The sequence below is a fragment of the Lytechinus variegatus genome, chromosome 3 (genome assembly GCF_018143015.1).
Source record: "Lytechinus variegatus isolate NC3 chromosome 3, Lvar_3.0, whole genome shotgun sequence".
Taxonomy (NCBI): domain Eukaryota; kingdom Metazoa; phylum Echinodermata; class Echinoidea; order Temnopleuroida; family Toxopneustidae; genus Lytechinus; species Lytechinus variegatus.
This window is the reverse complement of record NC_054742.1, coordinates 53,164,863-53,185,023: the sequence shown is the minus strand read 5'-3', so window position 1 is coordinate 53,185,023 and position 20,161 is coordinate 53,164,863. Positions and strand designations below refer to the sequence as shown.

At 37.1% G+C, this 20,161-nt stretch overlaps 1 protein-coding gene across 1 annotated transcript in view; it reads left to right on the top strand.

Annotated features, from left to right (window-relative positions):
• Positions 1 to 20,161, top strand: part of LOC121411351 (colorectal mutant cancer protein-like) — a 59,745-nt gene that overhangs the window by 37,611 nt on the left and 1,973 nt on the right. Inside the window, exons 4-13 of the mRNA XM_041604025.1 lie at positions 1,203 to 1,315; positions 9,008 to 9,177; positions 11,113 to 11,379; positions 11,731 to 12,051; positions 12,769 to 13,159; positions 13,649 to 13,838; positions 14,347 to 14,581; positions 15,160 to 15,378; positions 16,303 to 16,589; positions 19,936 to 20,038. Coding sequence (XP_041459959.1) covers positions 1,203 to 1,315; positions 9,008 to 9,177; positions 11,113 to 11,379; positions 11,731 to 12,051; positions 12,769 to 13,159; positions 13,649 to 13,838; positions 14,347 to 14,581; positions 15,160 to 15,378; positions 16,303 to 16,589; positions 19,936 to 20,038 — 2,296 coding nt within the window. The remainder of the gene's footprint in view (positions 1 to 1,202; positions 1,316 to 9,007; positions 9,178 to 11,112; positions 11,380 to 11,730; positions 12,052 to 12,768; positions 13,160 to 13,648; positions 13,839 to 14,346; positions 14,582 to 15,159; positions 15,379 to 16,302; positions 16,590 to 19,935; positions 20,039 to 20,161) is intronic.

Here is a 20,161-nt window from a genome sequence, read left to right as displayed (position 1 = left end):
TTTTTTTTTTATTATTTTTTCTGCTATTTTACAATAAAGTTTTTGTCAGGGTGAACTTCCCCTTTAAATGATCATGCCAGAATTGCCAAGAATTCATGTTTGATATCGTACACATAAATGAAGACCTTCACAAAGAATTGTCATATTGTAATTGGCCTCATAGAAGTTACAAACTATCTTATTTAATCTACTACTACTACTTGGAGCTCATATGGTCTGTGTGTACTTATCTGTCATATGGTTGCAGAATAAGGAGCCCGTCGTACAAAGAGTTGCAAATGATCCAATCATTCGCAACTATGGAAAGCCAGCAATGTCAACATGTAAATTACACGTTTGTTCAAAATATTTTCTAGAAATTAGTCTTATATTCATACATATACTGTTTTCTTGACAGTTCTGTATGCTTCTCTTTGTTTTCAAAAGACATAGAGCAAATTTCCAAAAGAAAAAATTATGGCATTGATGGATTTCCATAGACTTGAGATTGATCGGATCAATCGTAACTCTTTGTAAAATGGGGCCCAGATGAGAATTATCTGTGGAAAGTAAAGACAAAAACACCATACCGGAATATTCTGCTCTATCATGTTGTTGACATTTCCTCAAAGTGTTGCTCTGATGGCTTCTCAAACCTTGAGGGCTCCCTCATGTCCAATCATGAACTCCATCTTCCTTTGAAACTGTCACAGTGATACACCCGATGGTCATTTGGTTTTAACTTACGTGTTCCTAGGATTTCTGATTGAAAATCAGTACATGTTTGTGATTACCATCCAATTATTTTTTATGACATATTCATTTTCAGTCATTTTCAATGAAATAAAGACGGTTAATTATTACAGTGTGTTTTTTTTTCTTTACTATAAATCTCTAAACCATTCACTATAACTTCTGAAACTCAAAAATAAAATGTGCATGTCTGAATCTTTATTCTTGTTATCAATCACAAAGCATAATTTGCAAAGGTAGACCTAATATTAATTATATAATTCATTAATCAGTTCATGATCATGTCCCATGTACTTTATGATCACTTGTATCTATCAAGCAGTATTGTTTTGCAGTTAGTGAATAGTGAATGCCCTTTAAAGATGCGCTGTGTTTTCGTACAATCGCTCGAAGCCGTATCCAGCCATGCTGATGCCCATACAAGATATTAATGTTTTTTTCGCTCTGTTGTGTTTTGTTTTTCATTGCAGGGAGGAAGAGGAGTTTTCACATTCTGCCTCCAGTCCTCCGAGTAACATGAGCAACAGTGGAGGAAGCTGCAATGGAAGCAGTTGCCATGACAGTGATTCGGCAGCCAATATCGGTAAGGGGATTATGTAAATGGGCATCCTTTTATTCCCCGGCTCTGTCTTTGAGCATGTTGTTGAACAGTTGCGTGATTAAAGGAAAGTACAGGGACATCAAACACACATTTCACTGCCTTCCTGAGGCATGTGTTAACGTTCAAATTATTGTTTTTACAGAATTGTGATAAAATGACTCCCATGTTTACCATCCAACATGATGTGGACAGATATGATATTACATTGAGAAACATAACAGGGATAATTTTGAGGTTTAGACAAATGTCTATTAACTTTATGGCTCAAAATATTTTGCCAAGAAAAATCCAAATGGTGGGTCCTGGTTTCTTAATCCCCATATATTTATTATGAAGCTAAACATCAAGTTTTTCGTGAAATCTAATAATTTATTTCTAATCTGGTATGAGACAAATTGACTCTGCAGCTGGTTGAAAAATAGAAAAGAGTTTGAAGATGACTACTCCTAGATGGTAGGTAATTATATGGAGTGAAGATTATTCATTAATTATTAAAGCATGTGTAATTATTTTGTTATCACTTAGAGATAGATGCAGTTGTTCCTGATTGATAGATTGGATCACCTTTGTCCGTTTTGCAGCTGGTTTGCCGTTGCCAAGATTGCCCTTGCCTATTCTTAAATGTAATACAATCCATTTAAGCATGTGCTGTTAAAAGTGGTGAATTTAAATAAGTCATAGGACTTGCTGCCCCCAATTGAATTAATGGGGAGAGTGAAGAGATATAGAGTGCTTCAGTGTACCGCATTAATGCTCCAGCATCTCACTGAATTATTCATCCTACCCTCAACCTGACATCTAAGAAAGGCAGTCAGGAGAGCAAAAAACAACCAGCCGCCTGCCTCCCTCAGCATCTATACAGTGTCTTAACAAAAATGCATAACATGATAAAAACTGTTCACTTTTATACAGTGGCTCATGGAAATAAACAATATTCTGGTTAATTCTGCTCAGAAGCAATATATCCTACCCCATATCAATATTGAGTCTCATGAAACATATACAATCTTGGTAAAACGACAAGGGAATTATGCCAACATGTATGCTACATTCCTTTAAATACACTCATAATCTGGTAAAGGGGACTACATGTAGAAACTGACTCATTCTCCATATTATCTTATAAAAGACAAAACAATTGGGTTCAATTAAAAACAACAGCCCATTACTGAAAAGATTGTGATGGGAATATTTTGTTCTCTGAAAATACAAAAAATGTATGCATGTTTGTTTTGGACAAACAGTGACATGACATTTGCTCCTGCGACAGTTGCTCCTGGCTTTATTTTGTCTAAGATATAGGATTAGGGTTAGGGTTGCAATAGATTTAGTGTTAAATCCAGGGTTGTAGTTGGTCATTCCGTTAGTGTGTGGAATTTACAGCGAAGCAGTTGTCGCCAGAGCAAATGTCATGGAACCGGACAAATTGGTTGCAGATGAAATCGTATTAGATCATTTGCAGTGAGACCAATCAAAGAAAACAGGATCATAGCTCACGTCTTGATTCGTGCTCCCTGTATGCCCAAATCCATTGCTCACTGCCACCCCCCCTCCCTCCCATCATCATTTCAAATGCCATCTTCCAAAGGTGACTCCGAGGTTGACCTGAGTCTATACATGATACCTTGGAAGCAACAGCCATGTCAGTCAGTTACTAAACTGCAGAATGTTTTCTTCTTTTCTCTTCTTCTTGATATACTGCTTGACAGAATTGTTGGGTCTTGGTGAGATGTCATGAATTGGCATGTTAACATGTGCAAGGGCAGTTTGGAATTCAAGTAGGAAGTTTGTTTTTCTATGTCTATATCTGAAAGTAAACCAAAAGATCTGTTTATACTCATTGATTCATGATTGGGGAGGGGAGGGAGTCCAGCTAAAGGGGATGCTGAAATGTGGGTGAGTACCGCTACTAGAAAAAAAGTTCAGTACTGAAGTAAGTTTCTGTTCACTCACGTAATTAATGTTGTACCTATTGATTTAAAGAGAAAGTTGGAATGTAATGTCAGGAAGAGCTGTAACATCACCCCATCCTCGACAGGCAAAAAATGAAAGTGGGGCATAGAGGATATTGTGTCTATTCTTGCTGCAGCTGAGCAGTAAACAACATAATACAGGGGACTATGTATAAAAATAGATTTTTTGTTCATATGAGGCAACAAAGCTTCTCTTTTTCTTTCCAAATCCGTGTGACATTTTATCAGTGATTATCCAGTGTTGTATCGGTCAGATAGGTAAAAAAAATCAATCATGATATTTTTGCAGAAAAAGAGGTAGAGTCCTAAGTTGTATTCTATACCGAGGTCTATGTGACAAAAAGTATGATTTGCAATTCATCAACTTTCAGAGATATGGAAAGACTTTCAATGCAAGGGCAAATAGATCTTGTACAAAATGTACTCTACCCTATTGATTTGGAACAGAAAATTACCTGTTACATTAGAATGATGTCTTCCAAGTCAATCATCAACTTTATTTTTTTTAAGTTCCTCAACAACTAAAGGAACATAAATTATATCCCTTTTCCCCCATCCTGCCTTATATGCAAAAAGCTTGTTGAACATAAAGGCTTGTGCTTCTTTTTCATTGCTTTTAAGTATTTGTTACATTACAGTCAAAGAGCTACAAGATAAAAATCAGTATACCATTCATCTATAATCGCTCAGTCTTCTTTTCATTTACCAATCCTACCCTGAAGCAATGATTACCCCCAAACATACTCTAGCTTTGACAAATCAATTCAAATGAATCTCGGCACTCCATCAGTAATCTTCATTCCTTTAGCAAGTCTTTCTGGCAACAGTATCAAAAAGCACAGTTTAGTCTGCTTTCTAGGCAGACTGTGGAGTTTCTTTCTTTTTTCTTTCCATTTATTTTTTTCTTTCAGACGTCTTGCCAGAAATGATTACCAGGAGTGATTTGCCACATGGTCTAAACTGGCTTGTTCAATGTCAGTTTGGTCCTACTCCACTTTGTCATACAGTTTATAAGTAACCGTGAATATGGCTTTGACTTTGAACTTTTGTACCAATAGATATTTAACATCCGTAGATGAGTGCTCCGGTGTTTGGTTTTTGTTCATGGGTTAATTGGCTTTTGTATGTAGTTCTTTTTACCCAAAATACTCAGTTCATGTTTATTCTCTCCTGTAGAATTATATGCTGGGATGTTTTTCTTTTTCTCTATCTGAGATTTACTCTTTTCTGTCTGAGTATAAGTGTAGTTTTTTGGAAGAAGGCAATATTTTGATAGTGTATGTCAAGTGGGTATTGTATGGGATAAGTGAATTCCATCAATCTTGGGGCACTTGAGGCTCTTTTGTGTAAAGGAATGTATTTCATGAAAACACAGATCTGTTTTTCAGTTTCTGGTACAGCACTGTCTTTCTTGTCTTTCCCAGAAGTGCCCTGTGGGATGAGCAGAGATTGATTTTGAAGTGTTCAGTTTTGTTTGACCATGCACATTAGCAAAATTGATCTTCAAATGGATGTTTGCATACTCTTCTTACTCTTGACCTGCTTTCTTGTGACGATCTTTTAAGATTGGAAGACATCCCCAGCTGTTCATGATTGTGTGAGTGGAATTGCTCTTTTGCAGAGATACATGGACGGCTAAGCTATATATGTATGCCAAGTCAGTGCATAAAATTTGTATTCTCGTTGGCATACTTGGTGCCCCCCCAGCTAATGGGGATGTTACCCCAGAAAATGGAATCCAATCCAAATTGTTGGATAAATATGACTTAATACTACAGTGACTATGCATATTGTAGTTGTATTTTCCATTTCTCATTATTGATGCTTTTTTACAATAACTAATCCCAGGATTAAAGGTAAATACTAGTTTTGGTAACGATATCAAAATGAGTTCTTACAGAATCCAATGAAATGACCACCGAAGTATCTGTTTGTATAAATAAAACGCATGTGCCAAAGGATTCTGGAAGAAATTGTGTAATTGCTGAAAAATCAGCAAATAAGCACAGGGTTCAGGTAGAGCGTCGGGCCCGACGCTCTAAGCAATAATTATACATTGTCCCACATGCGCTTATCTGTGTTGGGGATCTTCGGTGTGAACATTTTTCAGCATAGACTTCAAGATTTCACAACGTTCAGTTAATGTAACTGTACCAGATCTAGATCCTTGATGATATACTTACCGTGTTTACACATTGACTCGGCTCGGGTGTTGAATCCGCGAGCCGGGTTGAACACTGCGAAGAAGGGATCAGAGATCGCGTTTATACGTACATATAAAAAGGCGAGTTCAACACGGCTCGCGGATCTCGAACGGAAGAAGAATTATGACGTCGCAAATTAAACGCGGGAAATTCACCGACGGAATCGAATCTTGTCCGTGCGAACAACAACAATGCCAAAAGTGAAAGCGCGCGCAGTGACCTGGTCAAGAGAGTTTGACACGGCTTTCTGTTTATACACGAAAAAATTGCCGAGTCTGACTCGGCTCGCGGGTTGAAACCTACGATTTTGGCGGATCAAAAAAGCCGTGTTCGACACGGCTCGCAGATCACACTGATCGCGTTTACACAGCATAAAATTGCCATGTTGAGCACGGCTCGCGTGTCGAACCCCCGAGCCGTGTCACTGTGTAAACACGGTAACTGACAATTAAGCCTTGTTTTACTGACTTTCTCATGAAATCAGTGTTTACTGCAACTACTGGAATTTCTCTTTAATATTAAACCACATTGTAGATGAGTGATAACTTTGGATGTAACTGTCTAACCCATTGAGTATGATGCCCGAGTTAAATTGAGCATGATTCAGTAAAAATTCGTATTTATACATTATCATATATCCCTGCCAAACAGGGGTGGGCCTGTATCGGAATTTATATGGTTCGACGGGCTGGCCGATAGACAATCAGAATCTAGAAAAATCTTAAATATTAATCTACTTCCTCAATTTTCGGCCAGTGCTCATGAGACTTGGCACGCACATCTAGTCTATATTAGAGGGCCTATATACATTCCTATCTAGGCCTACCATGTGAGTTTTACAACAAATGTTTCATCCCAAGCTCTCATGCTCTCTTTATAAGATAGATACCAATGAGAGTAAGATCAAGCCTTTTTGGATAAATAGTGGCCTAATATGGCTTTGGCTCATTCTCATACATTGTTTTGTATAGTCCCTTGATTTTTAGGCCACCTTAGTAGTAAAGTTACTTGCATCCATACCTATACACTATTGTGTGCTGACTCAACAGTACAGGGGTAACATACTTAGCCTTAAAACACAAAGGACCTGGTCCAGTGAATAGTATGGTTTCCTTTGATGTGTGGGTCTATTGTTGTTCTACACTGTTTGACCAACTCTTCAAAGTGGGCTATTCTTGGCACTATATCCCCAAAGTAAGCCATTGTAGTGGTCCATGATAAGATTTGTCATACCTACAACAGATCCAAACTTCTCATGTCTCCCCAAGTTGTCATTCTTACTGTTAACCCATTAAACACCAGTCAATCAGAAGACCTTCTTTCTTCATGGACTTGATCATATTTCATGGCTATATTCTTTTCCGGCGGGATTGCTCTTGTTGAAAACCTCACCTCAAATCTATTACGACCCCATTTTAGTCACGCCATTTTGAGCTAAAACTGCTATTGCAGCCCTAGCCCTAAATTGCTGTAAGAGCAAATGTCAGGTCACAAGTATATCCCACCATGTTTGTAACTAGTAGGTTTTAATGCCACTTCAGATCACCCCAGCAGTAGTTGTCCCTTTCTTTAGTCATAGAATTTGACCCACTTCACCAAACCTTTTCTTTGAAAGTTAAAGGGAACTGCTGCTTGTCAATGGAACAAAAGCTTGTTGGTGTGTTCATTGATTTGATGGTGAATGGTGGTGGTTCTCACCCAAGTGCAGATTCCAAGGCTTTCTAGAACCCAAGAATAATACACTGATCCATGTTTAGAGGAAATCTGGGCACACTTGGCAAGGCTGACTGGTAGTGAACCAGCAGAATACATGGTGTAGTTGAACAAGGAGATATATTTTACTGTGTTGCTCTTCACATCAAAAGTCATCTTGCATCGAGAAAGAACTTAATGGTCCTTTGAACGTTGCTGCAAACTAACAGTTTTCTATTACTTAGTTTGCTTATCCTTGGAAAATACCTGTGGTAGAATCTTGATCCTTGGTTGGATACTGTGCTCAGCACTGTACTTAGGAGAGTGCAACTGCCAATGGGGACAAACTCTTTTTACTTCGATTGGGGATTTTGTTTGCTTCATATGTCATGAATACTGGAGGCAATGAAAGCATGATTTGATATCAGTTTAAAAAATAATGAAAAATTTGAAATGACATTGGTTGCCAGGATTCACACCTAACACAGTTGGCACATGTCTACAACCTGGAATTACATATTTCGGATTATTTTGAGTATTGCCAGTGAGATCAGTAGAATATAAAGGTTTTCATGGCTACTTCCACAACCACTTTACTCTGACATTGGACCTTTATCCCACTTTGTATGTTTACCACATCACTGTAATCCTGAAAAGATGTTTACTAGAACGAGGAAACATTTGGCCCTCAAGAATGAGAGTAAGTGAGGAATCATTGCAGGAAGATGAAAGAGAAAGATGAGCTGTGAAATATAAATAGACATTTTCTTGAAATTACTTTTTAGAATATCCATATTCTTATTTCAAGTCTAAGCTCTCATTCCATGATGATACTGTGGAGGATCTCCAAAAGTAATTGGGCAAATGCTAATACTGCCATATTTATGGTGCATGCTTGTTGCATTTGAAAGGTTTCCTGAGATGGCTAGAGCAAATTTAGCTCAAAGGTGGCACAGTCATACTCTTTATAGTGTGACTTTCTCACAGTCATGCTAATATAGCAACAATAGTGTGACAGATCTAGCAGTTATGTAAACGTTGCTACACAATTATTACATCATCATATAAAGAATGCAGGGTTCATTCATGGTCCTTATAAATTTAACTGAATCAGAAGAAACCAAATAATGCCATGCCTTCATGTTTGAATACATCACTTTAGATCAAACACTTGGCTGTTTACTGTAAGCATTAACACTTCGGCATTGAAAAGCTCCCATCCTGTTCACATGGGGGTAAATGTAAATCAAATTGAGAGTTGTTTGTTCTGAATAATGAAGGACATTATTGGTGAATAGTGTTATGACTGAATCAATATCACCTTATTATGTGGAGGTATATTGATTTATAATTTGTAGTTGAAATATATGGTCACTGGAGAATTAATTAGCTGGAAAATAACTGTTTACATTTACAGGCATCTAACAAAAGAAATTTGTGATAATTAACTCTCTTATATAGGTTGAATGTTTTAGTTCCACAGGTGCTCCCATCCCTGAAATATAAACACATGATAGACAGAAAGAAATATCTTAAAAAGTCTACAACAAGATGTAATTTTATAACATGTTATTTAAATCTGTAAACAGTGTCTTTGGTCTTATTTTATATCAATATTGAAAATGTAAGAAATTGACGGGAATACACTGTGCAGGAAAAATAAAAAGTACCCGGTAGTCTTTATAACAGATGCAATGTTTTTTTTATGTTCCATTAAGAAACCATATTCAAACAGATGCCAGTGAAGAAAATGGGATTTTGCTTGCCAATGTCATCGTTTCCTATTTCTTGCTCTTCCATCACAGATTCGTGCAATGATCTCGGAGCTGAGCTATCCAGGGTGGTAGGGGAGTTAGAATGTGCAATGGAGGGGCGCAAGGTCGGGGATGTCTTCCGCAAGCATATAGAATCTGCTGAACATGAGGTAGAGAAACTTGCTGAAGCATCAGAAGACATCAAACAGAGGACGTTACAGGTCAGTCAGAAAGGTTTAGTCCTGCGTTAAAATGAAAAAAAAGGTGATGTTATGCCAATACCGAAACATAACATGCAAATAATTATATTTTTACTCATGGACTAATAACTGATATTAAATAAAGAAATGAATGAATGAATACATGCATACATTGATAGATAGATTGATAGAAAGAGAGGGACATAGAAAGATAGGTAGAACCTATAGATGAATAAATAAGCCCTTAAACAAATAATTGATTGATAAATTGATTAAATGATTAAATATATTACTCTAAAAGCTGATTAAAATAACTAAATAGGAAATAAAACTAATTATGGCTTTTAACAAATTAATTCATACCTTGATAAAAGCATCAAATTAGATGCATATGATGATAATGGTTTTGTTCATGCTTCCCCTCATCTATACTGAAAGGTTTTGGTCAGGGCAACTGTTTGTGATGAGAAGGGTTATAATTGTGTTTTTATTCTGATGAAAGGAACTGCCATCACAAAGGTTGTTTGTCCGTGCCTACAATAATAAGATCATTAGACTTGTTTTGTGACTGATTGGATGGCAGAAGAGAAAAACAGTCGATACATTTGGGTCTGTTCTCATTTCCACACAATAGCATACTGATGGTTATTTTAGAGGTCATTAGCAGAATATTTTATTGACTTTTTTTTACTGAATTGATCATTAGATCTGATTTTAGAAAATTATTGTCATCATAATTATACAATCAAATGGTTCTCATGAGATTATGCAAGTAGTGATCAGGTTTTTTTTCTTTTGGGGGGCAGTTACCAAAGAATTCATTTTCTGTTTTATTATCAGCCCCTTAAATCAGCAAAATGAACACTCATAGTCTGTGATACATAAAGCAAAAAAGCTATAAAAAACACACACAAACAGCACCAGTTATCTGCTATGGAAGCCCCAGTTGTTTGTAGTAAAATTGGGATGGGTCTTCAATTGATATTGTGCTCATATTTGCTCAGGTAATGGAAATAGCCTGTCTGGCCATCTTCACCACGAATATTGACCTCCAGCTAATGGTCAGCAATTAAGGTACACTGTCTGGACATAGAGGTGCCACAAGTGACCATTAAGTTTATTGATGGGATGCTTCAACCATTGTAGACCATTCAATAAAACTATATATATTTGTATTGTACATTAATAAATTCACTGTGGTGTTTGAGTTTAATGTAAATAGATCCATATTTCTATTTGCTTGTCACAATCCCATTAGTAACACTGCATCCATAAACCCTAACTACTAAGAGCGATTGAGTACGCTAAAACAGAAGTCAAGTTGACAGAGTCCTTTATTCCTCAACACATAGTGTAATAAGTGAAAGACCTCCGAACCTTTGATGCACTCTCCTGAATTTTTCATGTCATGTAAAATTTGTTCCAATAGTCAGAAAAAAATGTTCCATGTTTTATACAAAGACATCATTAATAAAAACAATGAGAGAGAGTCATTCTAATTGTTAAATTTTAACAAATAACAGATCAGTAAATTATTAAACAAATGGATAATCAAATCAAAATTTATATTTATTGGAATCCAACTTTTTTCATAAACACATTAACAAAGAAAATACAATAATAACACACATAATAATTTAACTGACAAGCATAACATTAAACAAAATTGCATTTTCTATTACTTAACGATTTTTAGAAAGTTGCAGATGTTGCCACTATAGCTCAGCTTGACTGAGTGGCAACCCTATAAATCAAGTCATGTAGTGTTGTTAGTGATGAAAATATATTTCTAACTATACACATAATGTTTGTTTGTTAGGTATGAGTTTAAATTTGAAGAGCCAGTCTATAAAGCTTGTGCTAAAAAGATAGTTCTTTCTAGCATATTTGAATAAGCAGTTAGATTGATTTTCTTGCTTACACAATCATATCAGTATTTTTTTTCTATTTTCACAGGCTGTTCAAGAGGTAGAGAGCCTAGACTTGGACAGCATCGAGGCCCAGTCCCCTCAGAGCCATCGGACCACACCCAATGGTCACTTCAACCACCATCAGCTCCACCTGGAGACCAGAAGAAGGAGCTCCCTGGAGCAAGAGGTGACTCTCTTGAGGGAGGAGAATGAGACTCTTAACTCATCACTAAGCATGAAGGAAGAGGAGATGCATAAGCTGAAAGCAAGCTTCATGGGAATCAGGGATGAGAGAGATAAACTCAGGAAAAAGGTGAGAATTTATCGCAAGGTTAACTTAAAAGCTCACTTTACATTATGTGTTTCACAGCAATACTTATTTTGTTACACATAATAGAGTTGTCTAAAGTTGTCTAAAATTAGAAATTAATGGTGTTCTCTTGTTAAAAGTTTATTTGTCTCTCTTGTTCTGAGTGTTCTATAATTGTTATAGGAAGAAGAAGTTGAGAGAGAGAAAAAAAGTGAGTGCAAATGTGATGATAGAGCAACAAACAAGTAGTCAGCAAGAGCAAAGCCACTCATTACACATCAATTATTTATTCAAGATGTAATGAAGGAATCATTGTATGAACCTTAACTCTGCATCCTTTCATTTGTGATCCAGGTTAGAGAGCTTCAAAGCATACTCCATGCCAACAACCAGAAACTTGGTGGATACACCTCATCATCCTCCGCAGAACAACTCAACTCACCCAACCCTCGACACTCGCCCAGAAACTCACCCGGTCCTTCACCATCTCAATCCGCCCACAATGTCAACCCCAGCACCGGCGAGCTTAGCCTGACCGGGAGTGACCGCAGGACGGACATACCTGTTGCAAAAGTAGCAGAGCGGGTCAGGTTAAAGCCCTCAAGATCGGCCAGTAGTAGTAGCAAGAGTAGCAGTGACCGCTGTGTCCTGGGGTCGGATATCAGTAATATAGGGGTGAGGTTTTGTCTGATTTTACTCACTTGAGAGTGTGAAACCTAAAAAAATAAAAAAAATGAATTGTTGAATGCCTAATTGGTGTTCAGCAGAGAAAGCATTATAGTGATAACCAAAAAAAATTGAATAACATGTAAGACACACATTGGTATTCACAAAAGAGGTTTAAACCAGGACATGGCAGAAATCATGGACTAATTACAAATTGTGTGTATTATTCAGCATGATACACCATGTGCGCTTAGAAGGTCAAATAATAAATACACGCTCTTTACTTTGTGTGCTCAGGGTTCCCAGCCCACCAGGAAAATCAGGAAAAATTGTTGTACTTTTTTCCAGTCAGGGAAAAATCAGGAAATTTGATTAAAAAAATCCTCAAATAAGGAAAAATCAGGGAATTTGGATCATCCCAAAAGTGAAAAGCATGGTTGTCGGTCAGACTTTGTGATATTTTGTTGCATATCAAAACAACATCCATTGAATGACTGGTTATGGTGGTACTAATTAGTTTTACATTGCAAAACTGGGAATGGGTTTAAATAATTATCAGGGAATTTCTAAACTTCATCAGGGACAAATCAGAATTTTGTTTTCTTGAAAAGCTGGGACCCCTGGTGCTAAGTACACACCAAATTAAGTGCAATTACACATGAAATCCAAATTTTTTTTATAATATGAATAATTACTTTTACCTATCTATTCTTATATTAAATATAGATCACAAATCCCAAGGTAGCTGAGCACCTGGCCCAGACCTTACAATCCTGCTCCAGTATGCAAGAGATCCTCCAAACCTTATCATCCTACGGCCTCTCCATCCCAGAGCATAAGGCTCGCGAGATAGAGGTAGACTTGGAAAGACTTACCAGTAAAATTGAACACTTGAGGTGCCAGAACGATGTTCTGCAGCTTTCGCTTGAAGAAAGCAAGTCCAATGCTGACAGGCTGACCATGCTGGTTGGCAAGTATGAGTCAAACAACACAGCATTGCAGTTAGCGGTCAACTACAGCGAGCAAACCATTGAAGCTCTGGAAGTTGTCTTTGCATTGAAGGAGAGTGAGCAGTCCGTGCTTCTAGCTAATTGCAAAGCTGCAGGAGTAGGTCTAGGTAAAAACTTAGTTTTTATGAAGATCATCTGTGACACATATCCTTGTCGTAGTCATGTCTAAATGAAAACAAAACTACAAGGCCTATTTCTTAAAAATTATGAAGATTTTAGTTGTGCTTGGAGAAAAGTGGGTATATTCCTGGGAAACATCATATGATTGAACATATTGGCCCGCATTCACTCACCTGATTTTTAAAACCATCAGTTGTGCCCATTGTTTATGCAGATTTCCTTATGAATTATGCTTAATTTACTGCATGTATTAAAAAATGTCCAATGCTGATACACATTACACGTTTTTGTCACAGTGCACCAAATTGATGCCTGTTGCAATGGTTGAGCACACCGTTTTATTCATGAGTCTACTGTTTTTAACAGTGGATTCATTCATTCTTGTGAATTGCCTGAAGATGTCAACAAGACTCCCTATTTTCATGACTTTTAAATTCTACTTTTTATAAATATTTTCATATATATTATCCATACAGAAAGCTCAGAAGGATCCGGGGAAGACTCAGAGGAGACCACTTCAATGTTGAAACGCGTCCATGACAATCGTAAAGTATCCGAGAATGTTGCGAAGGCCTTGTTGCAGAGATTGGACAGAAGTTGTGGTACGATGGTATGCCATGTTCCATTACAACCCTGGGAAGATCTCTCATCACACAGTCACACAAGGTACATCTTAATATGAGATAAAGTGAGAAGAATATTCTTGAGATGCAAATGCAAATGGATGATATATTGCACATATTTGTTATACAGAAATAAATGTGAGAAATCTTATTTTAAAATTTCTGGAAAAAGAAAATTGTAACGGATGACTGGTGCTTATCTTTAGAAAGTGCAAGTGTATGTACTCAAGATGGCTTGCTTTCCATCATGTAGATTGATTGTAGGATTTTAATTAATCACCATTTTGTTATAAGACAGTACCCATATACATTTGCTAAGTTGCATTTTGACCGATAGGTCAATTAGATAGATTAGTTGGAGACCAAATGTAAGCAAAACGTTTGGTATGAGGCTGAATTTTAGGTACATTCCAGGGAAGAAATGGCATTAGACTTTGTTAGACTACACCAAGGGGAAATGCACAGTACAGAAGAAGATTCACTGAAGCATGTTTTATGTAGTGCCTGGTAGGTAAACAGTCTTACTCAATTCATTACTTTTCTTCCAACAGCACCACAAGTTCAACAGCAAGCAGCTGCGATACTGAGTTCTCAAGAGAGGACGAGCAGCGTCTTCGTGATTACATCCAGCAGCTGAAGAATGACAGGGCGGCAGTCAGGCTGACTGTCATGGAGTTAGAATCAGTTCATGTGGATCCCATGAGCCAGGAATCAACTCCCAGTGGAGACAGCCAGAGACTGGACCTAGAGAATGCAGTACTCATGCAGGAACTCACAGCTCTCAAGGTGAGTAAGGATAAGAGTTACTCCAGATTAGACCTTGACAGAGGCAGTAATCTTTCCTGAAGCTATTGTAAAGTGACTGACTCCTAGATTCCCTAACCAATGCATATCCCCTAGAATGGAGATTAGGGGATCAGCAATTGGTTAGAGAAGTTTGGAATCAATCCCTCTACATTAGCGTGAGAAAAGGTAGCTAGCTCCCTCTGTCAAACTCCAATCTGGACTAGATCAGAAAATTAGAGTGAAAACTTTGCATGAACTTTAAAGGCCAATGAAATCACACAAGATAAGTGGTCTGATAGCCAGTGGTCTTTATTGACTTGACAGATTTCTTTTAGTGTTATTGAGCAGCTTTTTAATAAAGAAATGGAAAATGTTATTTAGTGAACAGTCATAATGGCAGACTTTACCTTTTTTTTTAACTGGTTTGCAGTTGCTTCATTATTTTTTCTACATCGTCCACTTTTGGAACAGTCATGTCTTATAACGTACCCAAGTATTATCCTACCACCACGCACATTTATCTTTTATCTCTCTAAAACTTCAATAATTTTCCTAATGAAATGTTATCCCATCTTCAGGAGGAGAAGGCGGAGCTTAAAGCACAGTACTACCTCCTGGACAAGGAGAAGAAGACCCTGGAGCTGAAGCTGAGTTCCAGAGAAGCTCAGGAGCAGGCATACAGGGTTCAGATAGATCATCTCAAATCAGAGGTAAAAGATTCTCTGAGTTCACCGTGGGAGGAGCAGTCATCATCACTAGGAAGGCATAGGATAGATGTCATGATGAGGAACGGAAAGGTGAAGGTCTATTCTCAACTGTCATGCTTATTGCCCTTTTATGTTATTAATTAAAAGGGCCGTATGCTTTCCTGTCTGTCAACATTTTGTAGAATCTGATACCTATTTGGTTCCATGACATTTGCTGCTTTTGAAAATACACACATAAAGCCAGGCCTAAAACCTGAGCTTCAAATCTAAGGCACTTTAATCTCAATCCTTCTCAAATCACTCTGAACCAAAACCATATCAGAATCCTACCCCTCACCTTATATCTTCAAAGAAATTTGCGGAGAAGCATTTGTCGTGGAGCAAATGATTACCAACTTTATTAATTTTTTAAAGTGACGAGATTCATGTTAGGGATGTGGGTTTTGTATGGACAGACCTCATAGAATGCAGAAGGTCCCTTTTCTGCCCACATGTTTGTGCCCACTGTTTATCTGGTGTAATATTAATAGAAAAGCTATGTAGAATCATATCTGGAAAGGCTTTTCTCTTTGACCAATTTTATACATTGCTGAATTGTGTTCTATCAACTAATTTAGATCTTGTATTGTTTTGAGCAATGTCTTTTAATCGCATATGATTGAAGATGTTCTGCTAACATTGTGCAAGGTCATTAAGAAAGGAAATACAAATATTTATTGTGTGGTTTAAAACCAATTAATTTTTATCAAAATTCCAAGTGCATTTGTATGTAATCAATCAATTTTTGTCTACCGATTGTACAGTAGGAATAGTTGTAGATCAATTATCTTCCTATTCAGAAATTTCATTTAAGAAATAACCAATTAGTGTGTCAAGTGCCTTTGGTTAGTGATTAAAAAGTCAGAATTATGATCCCTTAACTAGGTGCTGGATCCATTAGTTCTTGTATCAACCAGCATCCTTGCTTTTATATAACTTGGGTAGTATATAATGTTCCTCTCGATACATTTTCAGGTGGAGACTGATCACCACTCACGGCAGGGTTCAACCAGCAGCAGTGGTGGAGGACCTGGAGGTGGAGGAGGGTCAGGAGGTACCACTCCAGCCATCACGCTGGCTGAGCTGAGCATGCTAGAGGATCCATCCCTCCAGGTCAATGCTGCTGAGATGCTCCGGAGGGAGAAACGTCTCAAGGCTCGCATCCAGGAACTGGTTATGACCCTGGAGAAGCTACAGAAGAACTCTGAGATGAGACACCAACAGTCAGCTGAGTTTGTGGCTGACCTCAAGAGAGCCAACAGGTGAGAAATTATTTCAAAGTCATTAGCCAGCTTAACTCTGCACAATCTATCTAGGATGTGATATAAAAAAAACAATAGTAGCCTTATTTGGACAATTTGATTCTGATTTGGTCTTTCTTTTAATCGACATGAATAAAAATCACTACAAGTGAATCTGACTAGTCACATAATTTGTAACCGGGTGAAATTCATCTTAGAAAGACAAACGGTTTATGCTTTGCTTTCTTTAATCTGGTCTGAAAAAATTGCTGAGAGATATTGGCAATTATTGATTGTATGGAAGGTTATGGAATGGAAGTAGGGCAAAATATCTCTTGGTGAATTTTTAGATGAAAACATTTGGTCATAATTTAATTAAAATTATAACAACAACATTACCATCAGCCATACTGTATTTCAAATAAAGCATATCAGAATGTATTTTGTTGCTGTAGAAATAAATCAAAACACATATCTCGAATAATCGTGGCTTAATGCCTCATTTGAGAAATTCTGAGGGGACAAAAATCATGAATTAAATGCCAACCTTCTCACCATCCAAATTATTACGATACTCCCTGCCATTTTCAGTATGCAGCTGTAAATACCACTCTGCTTGTTGCAACAAAACTAGCTATACTTTTCTGGTTACAAGTATGTGAGTGTGCTGTGTTAGCCTGCTCACTTTGTAGCTTGACCAATAGCCCTATTTATTAGTAGAACTTTGCTTTATTTTAGCTCACATACATGATCATTGGCAATAGTATTATGTCATCTTTGAAGGCATGGTAAAGTACTTGTGTCAATTCTCCTTGAAGTTGAGTTGAGGCAACTCTTCTTTCTGCCAATGCATACAGATTTTGAAAGCTCCTGATGTAATGGCAGAAATGGTTGCCTTTGAGTCAGTAGTAAGAGCTAGACACTACATTATCTTGTGTGATACCAATTTGTCACAGTAGCACAAATATTTCCAGAGATGTATTACATGATAGGACTTCTGCAAAGTGATTATTAAAGGTCTATGTTGGTATTTAGCACCAATTGTACATGTCTAGTATACTTGACCTACAAACATCAGTTCATCAGTTGTAGATACAGTTTACCTATATCAAATGTTAGAAGCAAGATCTACCCAGGCCTAACTTAGCTTTTTATTTTGCTAAATTTTTATCTTCACTTGGTGCATGTAGCGTAATGATGTGGGTAAATGCATAGAGTGTGTGTGTGTGTGTGTGAAGTTTGGGATCTCACTGCCAGTTCTCTTGCTCGAACGTGCAACAGCCGTCTATTTCACTGCTGGCTCTAGCTTGAGTGTGCAATAGGCGTCACTTGGACGGAGGTCATGTGTTGGCATGCTAAGGCTGATTCCTCTGAATGTCATGCTACGCGCATTCATCCAACCAGCTGTCAAGGGTCTAGTTATGTGTCGTATAACATGGACTATTGTGTAAATTGCGTTAGTCAAACTAAATCTTAGATACCATGTGATGATAGCCATAATTCAATATTTTACTGCCAACAAACCTGCCTTAACCCTAAAAAGACTGGGGGGCTGATTCAGCCCCCCCCCTCGACATTTTTCGCAATAAATCCGCCGCGCAAAATTTTTTGACCGCGTCGCTCGCTGACTTTTTACTTTCAAGTCTCGCGCAACTTTTGAGACCAAAATCGTGACCCCCGGGTACACGGTTCCGAAATTACGCAACATTTCGTAAGTGCATGCAGACCCAAATTACTCAAAAACGTGAATTTGTGTACAAATCCAATGCAAATAGTGTACTTAGCCAAATTTCATAAATGTATCATTATTTTTCCTTTTACTGCTTAAAATCAATTAATTTTATCTTTTTTATGGTCAAAATAAAGTCCCCGACAATTTCCATTGAAAAAACAATAAAAAACAAAAAGTCGAAAAACAAAGAAATACATAAGAAATTTAGAAAACAATAGAATACATAAGAAAATAAATGCGATTTTGATTTTTTTTTAAAATCAATTTGATCAGATGCTTATCTAGAGTATGTGAAACAAAAATTAGCATTTTTGGGGCATTATTTTATTAATTAGAGCAAACTTATGATTTTACGCATAAATTAGCATAATTAATGAGACATGAGATTTTTTGCAGAATTTGATGTTATAGTTTTGTAGATAATGCCATGGGTAACACGTGTGCCAATTTTTGTCGCGATCGCGCGATCGACGGCCGAGATCATAAGGGGGGGCTGAATCAGCCCCCCCCAGTCTTCTTAGGTGTCAAAATAGCCCAGTCTATTTAGGGTTAAGGCACCTTAGGTGCACCCATTAGGATCAAAACTAGGGCGCTTTGATCTGAGAATGTATGTCATCCTGGTAATCATTTAAATCTTAGCTCAAATATCATGATTCTGTGTAATTGATATGAGACTGTATATATTCCAATTGATCGCATTGTTTATCAAGCTCTCTTTGTGTATTTAACCTTCCAATTAACATGTATATTTGCCATACATGCAAATCAATTGTTTGTTTAGCAAAGCATATCTGTGTTTAAACAAACCTTCTATTGCATCCATGCCTGTCTGACTGTAGACTGTACTTAACACTCTCCAGATTGTAATGAAGTATGCATAGGCTATTTTTCTTATGTTCAAAACTTTCCTTTTAACCCCCTTAAATATGACAAAATGAAAATGTGAAGGATAAGATCATCGCTAGGGATGCTTAAATCCTCAGCTCACAATTGCTATTCTTATTTCTTTCTTTTTAAGAGTATTTCACAAATTTGTTTTTCCCCTATGCCTGCAAATAATTTTGAGAATTTAATGATTTTATGGACATACTTCTAGCTTGTGATGGGAAAACTCGGATGTATTTAAATCGCAGAGGCAAGGGATATCTTCTGTTTCCATCCACACTACGTGCTGTCGAATGCATTAGATTTTCAGGTTGTCTGACCATCTGATTGTCTCGTTTCATTAAACATGAAAAAAAAAGTTACGGCCATCAACTTTAAACTTGGCCATGTGTGCGTATTTGAGGGATGATGATCTTGTTGGATATAAGGGTCACATGGTCAAATGTTTTGACAATGCTTGTTAGAGAACCCATCTATCATTTGCCTTAGTACAAAACAGCAGCTCAATAAACTTCTTCAAAAGGGTTGACACAGAGTTTCATGGACAAACTTTAAACACCATTCAATTGGGCTTTTGATGTAATAATAAAATAATTATCCTAAAACATTTATTTTTAGATGAGAATTAACCTTTTTTATTTATAGAAGTCTTCTTCTTCAGGGTAGACCTGTGTCCTTCACACTTGAAGATTGATACAGGCGATGTATCAGTGGTATCCAAATATGTATATATATTTTTTTTGATTCCAGTGCTTTGGTGACAGCGTATGAGAAAGCTAAGAAGAAACATCAGAGTAGACTGAAGAAGTTAGAAGCTCAGATGATGGCCATGGTTGAGAGACATGATACACAGGTAAATCATGGTTAACACTAGATTACATGTATGATGTAAAAAAAAAATTGTGTATCAGCAATGTTCAGTACATTCATTCAATTTAATTTTTCTACATGTTAGTATGCAATTTGTGGCAAAATT